Source organism: Blennius ocellaris (assembly GCF_963422515.1).
Source record: "Blennius ocellaris genome assembly, chromosome: 18".
Classification (NCBI taxonomy): domain Eukaryota; kingdom Metazoa; phylum Chordata; class Actinopteri; order Blenniiformes; family Blenniidae; genus Blennius; species Blennius ocellaris.
Window position 1 is genome coordinate 9,675,746 of NC_137667.1, and position 10,667 is coordinate 9,686,412.

General features: G+C 42.2%; 1 protein-coding gene across 1 annotated transcript; it reads right to left on the bottom strand.

Annotated features, from left to right (window-relative positions):
* Positions 1–2,251: 2,251 nt before the first annotated feature.
* Positions 2,252–9,924, bottom strand: prdm1c (PR domain containing 1c, with ZNF domain; the record flags this gene model as incomplete). Its single annotated transcript, XM_080514020.1, has 7 exons — positions 2,252–2,809; positions 2,961–3,089; positions 3,239–4,254; positions 5,653–5,905; positions 6,718–6,837; positions 8,327–8,584; positions 9,898–9,924. 7 exons carry the CDS (start codon positions 9,922–9,924, stop codon positions 2,252–2,254), a joined length of 2,361 nt encoding a protein of 786 aa, XP_080370146.1.
* Between the last annotated feature and the right edge of the window lie 743 nt (positions 9,925–10,667).

A 10,667-nucleotide genomic window follows, 5' to 3' on the forward strand; every position in this document is an offset into this window, starting at 1 on the left:
CTGTTACCGAGCGACCACCGTGACTGCACGCGCCTCTTCCTCCCTCCTCCTCCGCTTCCAGGTCCCTTTTGTTTAGTCTTTTTCACCCCCCCCGAGAACCAATACCCGGCCATCTCATTCCTTAACATAATGAAAAATGTAGGTAACCAATATGATTGGTGGTAAATACAACTAGTAGATGATGTGAATGCCTTTGACCTTTGAGGTATGTTCTTCCAAATGACAGTGCTTATCTAATTTACACTAGCCGTGACTGGTTTGTATATATCTGTTTTCAAATCTATATGATTTTTTTTCATTATATGTATCTGCATTTCAGAAGATGAACAGTTTGTTGACTTTGATGTTTTCAGTTATTTTTACTTGTTTTTTCTTAGCGCAATTAAAACTATTGTATTGGTTATCTCACAATTACCGTGTTATTAATCAATTACATTTTTTATCTTTATTTAAAATGTATATGAATGCATTGCATGGAAACAATTTCCTGCAGTCCAATCAGACCTCTGCAATGTTTGTAGCACTATATCGTGTAGCCTAGTACAAAACGTTACAGTGTAACAGTACCTTATATTTGTTAAGCATCTGTTTGGCTGCTAACTTTAACAGTGGTCAGTATAGTAAGTCCTTGCACCTTGGACTATACACCTGCATAGATTTCTTGCTGAATGACCTTGCTTCCAAGCAGATTATGAAACTTGGTACACCACAGTTGAGGTCCTGTCTTGACCTGAGGTGACAAAATAATTGCAAAATATTTAAACAATTAGATACTAATTTATTAATAACATTTTCATAATTATATTTGTTCATCTTGTGTTGAGAATGGGCAGTTGTTTGCATGTTAAATCCCCATACACATCCATCTGAGCATTTCAGCATTACAGAGTTTAAAAAAAACAAGCCAAAACAAAACATAAAAGCAAAGAATTAATAGGTTTTCTTTGTGCGTGCATAATTTCTGGAGAAATTTTGTTTGAATTAAATTATACTGCTGAATTAAATGCTGTGATAATAATCTAAAAAGGGGCTTAATTTACAGAATGTTAATAAAATAACTTCCTTAAAGATCCCTTTTTTGATATGATTAAAGATACTGTCACCTGGAAATCTAAATCTGCAGGTCGAATTCACAATCCAGATTATATCTGATATTTTGGTAGACTCTATACAGAGAAATTAGCAGGACCCATTTGATCATTTAATCTTTCCTTTCATTATCAGGAGAAGCTCAATATAGTAGCTGGTAAGTAACCTGTGACATAATCAGTGGCGTGTCATTAACACAGAAGCAGCTTGTTCTGTAAGTCTCTCATCAGTCAAGGAGCACTTTAAATCTATTGACACCTTTTAATTTGTGAGGAGACTATTATAGAAGGGTAGTGTATATGGGTTGTAATATACTGTATACCATATTCATTTGTTCTGTATTGGCTATCCTGTTCTTTTGGGACATTTGGGAGTATTGCTACTCAGATAAAACAATATTGATTCAAGTCAGTTTTTTTCTCCATATCTCATCGTTTAATATAGATTCACTGCTGTCAGGTGAAATACATACTCACTGATTATCTTCAAAACTGACATAACCATTTAAACTTTGAAATTTGCTGCCAGATCATATCAATATTAAATGCTGTTTTGTATTCTGCTGTTCCATTTCCAGTGAATTTTTCTGAAGGGCTGACAATTACTGGATAACTACATCATAAATTCCCCAAATCAGCAGAGTATACTCAAACAAAGGCTTATGCTGCATACAATCAGCTGTGGTTCACAGTGTTGACACTTCAGAGGTTAGCCCACTTATACTACACAGTCATGTTTGGTCAGTGATTGTCACTTTAATCAGGAGACATAAATACACATGTGTAGGCAAACAGAAACTCTCTGTCTCACACAGTGAAACCGCAAATAAAGGCTTCTATACATAATCATACGTTCACTTGCTTTTTTTGTCAAGATGTTTCATACATAGAAAAGACAACATGTTACAAAGTGTCATGTTATGCACAATATGTAAAAATGAACAAATTAATAAATAGAAAAAAATTGATACATTAAATCAAAAATAGAAAATACTGGTCCCAGGCCATGCTGGTAAAGTCTTGATTCTTCATGAGCTGTACTCTCTTTAGAGTATAAGCTAGGCAATCCATGATTGAGATAAGGCTTTACTTCAAATAGGGCAGTAACGGACAGCTGCTGAGTTGACCTGTAAGGATTATATGGATGGATTAACAAGGCTGTCTTAGGACTCTGATATGCTGCCTGACTCCAGCTTGATGCTGGTTGGATGCAGAGGTAGAGGACTGTCATGATGCTGCAGAACACCAGAACACCCTTTTTCCGATTTGTAGCTCGTCAGCTCAGTTTCTCCTCTTCCACCCTCCAGGTGGCTGGAAACATGATTTTCTATCTTCTGTATTAGTTCGATAACAATCCCATTGTCCATCTCAACCTCTGCAGCCATGGCTTCCAGCTGCTCTGCAGTTTCACTCAGGTCAAACCTTTCGATCTCTATGTTGACCCGATGCAGCTCCTCTGGTGAGTGTCTGTGGGAGGCTGAGGGAGACAACGGGCAGAAGCCCTGGAGATGCACCTGTAGGCTGCAGTAGTGGAGATAGGCAGTTGGACAGCGAGGACAGCGATGCGGTCGCTCCCCGCTATGAAGCCGTTTGTGGAGCTTCAGGTGGATGAACTGAGTGAACCGAGCTGAGCAGAGCTTGCATTGGTAAGGCCTTTCACCTGAGTGTAACCGCTGGTGGGTCTTCAAGTTGCTAGTGCTGCTGAATCGCTTATGGCACACCTGTTTGGACGTAAAGCAGAGAAGGGCATTTCTATTACTTTCCCTTAATTTCCGGTCTCGGTCAAATTTGGTTTTGACACTTAGCATTACCAGTGAATGCTGACATCAAAAGATTTTTATGCAACACTCTTAACATTTTGAACAGCTCTACCTTGCATTCATGGGGTTTCTCTCCTGTATGAACCAGGTAGTGTTTCTGCAGGTGAGCCAACTGAGTGAAGTTCTTGTTGCAAGTCTGACACCTGAAGGGACGCTCACCACTGTGTACTCGCAGATGGACCTGTGGAAAGTACATCCCAGCGCAGTGTTAATCATTTATATATTATGATGACTCCCTCACCCCCCACCCTCCACAAAGAAGAAAAACCCATTTGAAAAATGTTAGTTAAGTATAGTTTAGTAAATGTAACTCTACTAAGTGAAACTAACCTTGAGGTTGGATAGCTGCCCAAAGATCTTTCCACAGATGTTGCACTCATACCGGATCTTCCCATTCTGCCTGATGAGTGGGTAGGACAGGGTCTTGTAGCCAATGAACTGCCCTACTCGCTTGTTCTTCCTGAGGTCCATTGCATCCTGAGTATTGCTGTGTGTGGCAGAGGTAGGTTTGGATGGTTGGCAGTCCGATGAGGTGCCTATTCCCACTGGTGGTGAGCATCCTCCAGGGGCGGGAGAAGGTAGTGCTCCTTTGCGCTCTGTTACCATGGATGAGGCACAAGATATAGCAGGTACAGTGGGGTCTGCGTGAATATGACTGGCAGAAGAGTGCTTGAAATCTCTGAAGTCATGCGAGGGGATCCTGAGATAGCTTGTCCTTTTGGACATGAGGTCATTCTTGTCGTACCCACGAGTTGGTGAAAGAATAAGGTCTTGTTTGGTATTAGAAGGAGCAAGTGTCAAGTCTTTGCATCTGTTGGACAGGGGATGTAGAAAGTGTGCATAGTTGTCAAAAGGCAGCAAATGGGACGACAGGTTAAAGTGAGGTTTCAATTGATCACTATAGAATGGGTATGAATGAGGTAGAAGGCCGAGCGAGTAGGGGGGCAGGAGATAAGGATTGTGCCTCAGAGCAGGGTGAGCGTGATCAAACACAATGGGCTCTTGATAAGCTTTGGCTGTGACAGGACTTTGACTGTGCTGTAAAGTGAAGTGCAAACCAGAGGGTCCAGGGCTATTTAATGCTGGTCTCTTGGCAGCTGTGGGGCTGCAGGATGACATAGATGGCATCGGCGGACATCGAAGGCTTTGGATAGAGTCTGTGATAGGCTGGACTGGGTAGACATGAGGACACAAAGGATAAACTGCTGAGACATTGGTTTGAGACACTGGACTACTCTCTAAATGTCTCGGAATGGTAGACAGAGATTTGGAGGGCTCTTCTCTGAGGATTTCAGAAACACTGTGTCCTCGTTTTCCTGTTGTCTTCTCAGAAGCCTGTCTTTGTTCTGTGGTAGAAAAAACAAATGGAGAAAAGATATCAGACACTGAACGTTGCATGATATAGAAATAAAGTTGTTGCAATAACTGGTCTCCTGCCATAATATTAATCCTCCATGTTTGATCTTGTTCACTTTGCATCTTAGCATCTACTCTAATCAAGACCAGCTGTTTTTTTCTTTAAACATAAGAAGATAGCAAAGCATGATTCTAGCAGGTGTGTCTCTCAGTGTCTCTCAGACCCTCGATCTCCATGAAAGTGGACACCAGAAGTAAAACAATGGGTGTCTGATCAGGATACAGATAATGAGTGAGTGGATACAGTATGTTATTTGCATTAGTTGGGCTGGCCTTGTTGGATGTGTATTTTTTTATCATAAGCAGAACAGGATACACGGGATACCTGATACAAAGAACAAACTTGTAAATGGGGACTGATGTATTACGGGACAGATCATCTTGAAAGTTGCATGATCATGTACAAATCACAAACCAAAGAAATAATTGAATCCCATGCACTGGTTGTGATTATAATATCGGATCCAAAATCTTTATTCCATAGAGGGAAAACTTTCACTTCATATTCAAAAACTTTCAAGTAAGAAATTCTACTTTGCTGACTTACCTCAGATCAGACTAAGCACTCAACCTGACAAACAGCGGAAGACAAAATACAGAGGTATGCATGCACATTTCACCTACTCTGTAACACAGTTGACATCAACGGCAAACAGAGCAGTCCTTATCTTTTGTTCACTCCTCTGTTACGTTCACCCCCACTCCCGAAGGGCCAGCTCTCAGCAAACAAACAGCCAACACTCAGTGAGATATCAATCTGTCAGCAGGTCACCTTGTCAGGAAGTTCAAGTAGTCAGTCGAGCACTTCCTACCTCTCTTCCTTCTTAAGAGCCAAATAAATAAGCATTGTGGCAAAATGCCGCCAGCCCTTCCAGTGGCCGTGTGTGCATGTGTACGTGAATAATGTTCCTTCTGCTAGTATGCACACTTTTCACGAGTGAAAGCCAAAAGTTTTGTGTTCATGTGCTGCCAGCGGTATTTCTGTGAGGATTTAAAAAGGGAAACTGAAACATTGCTTAAAATCCCGAAATTGGTGTCATCTTACTTCAGTTCTGTGGCTGCACCTGGAGACAGCCCCTCTCTGCTTTCAGTACTCCACTATCCCCCTTTGTGTTCTCCTTTAACAAAGAGGCGATGGGTGTGACTGAGTAACTTCTTAAACACCCACACAAAGAACTTGTCAGTCGCCTGGCGCTTTGACTGGGAGCCTCACTTCACAATGACAGTACACATCAGATATGTCTCATTGCATGGGCACTGGGATGGTTTCTGTTTACCCCCACCTATGCTCTGCTCCTCTGTATAATGGACAGTGCCATGACACTTACCGATATTCTCGACAACCAGTTGCCCAAGCGGGGGGTAGTTACATCGGCGGGCAAATTCGGGGCAGTACCAAACCAAAAGCTCCTGGCCCGGCTGTAGTGGTTTGATTGTGTAGAAGAAAATATCCAAGCCACTCTGGCATGCTACCAGATTCTGCTCCCCCACAGCACACGCTGGGTTCACATAGCGCATCCAGTTGCTTCGATCCTCGTTCAAACCATCCAGGATATGGTGTAAGTGCCCCCCCAAGAAGACCTACAAATGGGGAAATTCAAAACATTACTGACTATATATTTAGCACCGCCTGAAGCTGAAACCCTGATGTTATACAATCGCTGATGAATTGCAAATATGGAATTGAACAACTGGTTTACCACGTATCGTATTTGTCAAGTGAAATATCCTCCCACTTTCTGAGGTTTATTAAAGTTTACTTCATGCATTCTGAAACTTTTAAAGTCTGCTGCTGCTTGAGTCATGGCTGAGCAGATTGTGTTACGGCTGTTATTGTAAGTTTTGGTTAGAGTTGCTGGTTTCAAGGTTGCTGACACTAAACTGTAGAATTACACAGAAGTGTGTATGTAATGGAAGATGCCCTGATGCTGCTGATTTGAAACATAACAGTTCTCAGGCTTAAAGCCACTTCCTTGCTTAGTCAGTGTGAGAGTTTGTGAGCATGGAGATGTGCGGACACGTGTATGCCGTATTTACTGGCAGTGATACCGCTACTGAGCGAAGCGGGCAGAAGGGAGAAACGCTGCGTCACTGAAACCGAACAGCTGTGTGTGTGTGTGACCTCAGATGAGCTGTGCACTGAGCTGACAAACATATGATGCACAAATGATTCCTGCACATTCATACAGGTGGGCCATCTTTATCAATACCCAGCCATCAACAAGGCAGATTCATAGTTTCACAGGATGTCAGACATTTGACCACAACTGCTAACTTGTGCCACTCCACCGCCACAGCAGCCTCTCTGGCTGGAGAGACAGGATGTCAGTTCTGAAAAAAAAGTTGAATTTCACATGCATATGCATAAATCCAGCCTCGTGCAAGTCACCTACCCTCCAGAAGTACTTTCTGTCAGCGTCTTGGGGCAGGGTTTCATCTGTGTAACTCTCCCCCACCAAAGGGCCAAAACGTGTGCCCTTAGGAATTAGCTCCTTGCTGGTCACACCTAGCACCTGGTAAATAGAGAAGTCACCAAATCAATTAACCAACTATTTTCGAAACTAGAGGCTTGAGCAAGAAGCCAGATATACCCTGAGTTGAAAAAGAAAATTGGATTGGACAAGATTCTTGATACTCTAGTGCTCCTCATCAGACCGTCTACCCTTCTGTCTTCTTATTAGTGGTTAACCAAAACAATTGAGTCTATTCCATGGAGAATTGTCATTTGAGAATGGGGAGGAACAGAAAAATTAGGTCCGTTGTTCTTCTCATTACTTATTTACTTTGGTGATAAATCTTCTAGAGAAAATGAGACTTTTGCAAGGCTGTGACATAACATGTTTCTTCATTCACATGCTGAATTTTTCATAAGCCAATCAACCAAGTTCTCTTCAGTTTCTCACTACCATATTAAAATTTCACCACTACTCTTGTTCTGCTACCTCCAGGTGTGAAACTCACCCCCCTGTCTCAAGCCTCCCGGGTGGGGAAGAGTGGATAAGGTGTCACGGTCACACCCTGACCAGTTGACTGCACCTTGAGTTCCGTGTTGAAAAAGCAAAAGCCCCAAAGCAATGATAATGTATTCTCTCTTTGATCTAGGTGCACACTGACTGTGTATGGAGCTCGAGAAGCCATATTTTGCTTGTCCATACAGTCTGTTTCTAGCATATCCAGCTTGTTCTGTCCTTGCGTCTATAGCCTTGCCTTATGACTGCATCTGAGGTGTCCTTGTATCAATTGTTATGTATCCTGTCCTTTAGTGTCACTGAGACTTCAAACGAGTCTTATTTGAAGGTCAAAGTGGTAATGCAAGTATTTCTAAAACAGGCAGCCAGACTGCTTCCTCTGGTCTGACCTGATTTATAGTATTCATGAAAGAGTCTTGGTTATTTTAATATTTTGTTTTGGTTTTGTTTAAAGGAAGCACAATGTTTCCTTTTCATGACTTATTTTGTGGGGTTGAGCTTTTGTATTTTTTGTAATATCTATGATATCTGAGCACTTTTTGAACTCAGTCACAATTAACCTATCCTCTAGTCTAACTGCTACACAGCTGATCCAGATTAAATTAAGCCTATAATGGATCCCAATGCCTTGATTTGCTTTATGGTGTAATATTCAGTTGGAAGGCATGGAAATCATCATAGTAATCATTGAGCATTTGAGATTGTGCTATGGTACTTGGGCCATTGTCTCTATCTTTGCTTCTACACACATATAGCAGAGAGGAAAAGCTCAAATTAGACAACAACATGTCAAGTACTTCCTGCTTAGGGATAGATGAGTGGATGGAAGGATGTTGGAGTGACGCAAGGAGTCAGAAGTTAGTAAACAACTACTGTAAATACCTACATAAATCTAAGACATTTTTGGATTTGATTATATAAATCTTCGCATAATTGTATTGCCATCATTAAAAATAAGACATTAAACAACTTCTAAAAACTTGTGTTCCTCAGAAGATCTGAATAACCGACAAGCAAAGGAAGCCTTGGGTACCTCTCTGGAGTTGTGGCAGCGTTTCAGGACCAGGTTTCTGGGTAAGGATCTCTCCGCTTGGGTCTTTCTGTGGTTTTCAGACTCTTCTTCCAGGGGTTGGTCTTTCACGATGTAAGTGCACTTCTCTTCAAAGTCTGCTTCCCTCCATGATGCCATGTCTACATCCTCTGTCCCTGGCATTGCTGCAGTGTTGAGCACTAAGCTTTGTGATGATCTTTCTGAGGTTAGCATGGTTGTGTTGCACTCAGAGGAGGAGGCCTACAGGAAAGACAGAAGAATTCAGTAATATGCTTATACACATCAAAGTATACATCTTTCCACATCTCATTATGTTACCATGTAAATGCACTATTCTGGCTACAGGGATTACTTTGAGAAACATCTTTCACTCCTTTTCTTTTTCAGACGCGAACACAGAAAACACAAACAACAGCTGAAGGAAGTAAGGCTTTGACTAAAATCACACAGTGCGTTATGGATGAAGAATCCCATCAACTGGTTGTACCGGACAAACAAACTTCAAAGGGAGACCTCTCATGTTGGCTGCCCCATTGGCCCCACTGTCCCATACATCCTGTCACTCTCCGAATCACAACCCCTCAGCTATGAGGGAGGTTCCTGTGCACGTCAGCCCAGGAGCAGGACCACTTTCACAAGGAAACCAGCGCTCCCCGTGAATCAACCAGACTTCCTCTGAACTCAATGAGACTTGGCTCTCAGCCAGATTTGAACTTTCTTTCTCTTTTTCTCTGTCTGGTCTCGACTGTCCCTTTTCTCTTCTTGCTCACAAAGTTTATTGGCAGGTAGCTTAATCCAAACAAAAGCACAATGCCTGTACTGACTGGAAGACAGTGAAAAGGAGAAGAGGTGAAAATAAGAAAATGAAACAATTGTTTTTTTTAAGGTTTCTTCCAGTTTGGTGCTAGATATTATTTGTGATGCTCTCACTTGACCTACGATCCCCTTCTGAACAGATAAAGCTAAAAAAAAAATTACTTCATGGAAGAAGAATGAAACATTTCCAAACTGCACATTTTTTGACACTTATAAAAACGGCCATCATCAGAAATATTTGAAAACCTCATGCGGCACATTGGCATGTTTCCACAATAGTGACGCCTATTCTACAGTGAAACATTATGTCAAGCCTTTTTCAGAATAAGAAAAATGCAATTAAGAGTGCACAGTGGTGAGTTTTATAAAAGATGTTTCACTCTACTTTTCTCTGAAGTGTGTCACCACAGCTGACTAGGAATGACTGTCGCAAGTGTGACAGCTCACTTCGAAACCACCAAACCCTGTGATACAGCATAAAATAGTCTTTGAGAAATCAAGAGGTGAGTCAAAAAGCCCACAGCTGAAGCTCACAAGAAAGCATGCAACTCGTTGATTCTAGAAAGCACACTCTGCCTTGATACAAATCTGATTGCAATACAGAAAATAAATTGACCGAAAACACCACTGAGTTCCATTTTTCTGTGCTCTTTGAACCAGCTCTTTAAACGAGCTCTTTAAACTAGAATAGTTACCATTTGAATGAACTGCAGGATTGATAGAGATTGCATACTTACTGTGAAGCCTAGAGAAGAGCCACACATAAGGCAGGTTGTCTATCCCCTCCTTGAGCTTGAGTGTGTATGAGCAACCAGTAGTTGTTCTCTTGGTTCTCTCTCTCTCTCTCTCTCTCTCTCTCTCTCTCTCTCTTCCTCCTCCTCCTATGTGTGCTCTCTCTCTCTCTCTCTCTCTCTCTCTCTCTGTCTCTCTCTCTCTCTCTCTCTCTCTCTCTCTCTCTCTCTCTCTCTCTCTCTCTCTCTCTCTCTCTCTCTCTCTCTCTCTCTCTCTCTCTCTCTCCCCTCCTCCTCCTCCTCCTCGTATGTGTGGCCGACTGCACAACAGTTGCATATGTGAGTTCTTCTCTTCTCTTGCCACTCAAGACACACACCTTCAGTCCTGCTATGTACAAGAGAGATACACACTATTTTGCTCTTGTACTCTCTCTCTCCTCCTCCTCCTCCTCCTCCTCCTCCTCCTCTTTGCCCCATGACTCCTCCTTGGAAAGTGTGTGTGTGTGTGTGTGTGTGTGTGTGTGTGTGTGTGTGTGTGTGTGTGTGTGTGTGTCATTCTCTTGCCCCAGGGTGTGAGTCTTTCTCCAGGGGTGCGCACTAGCTGTCACACAGCTATGTCCGGATCAGACAAATACATCTTCATTTTCTGGCAGTCGCCCTGTCTACCTGTGGGTGAGAGAGCGGAACACCTGCCTGGTGTTTAGAATCAAGGGAGCAGCACAGAGATGTGATCATTTAGTGCACATTTATTTTCAAGTAAGATCTGAAATAAGAGT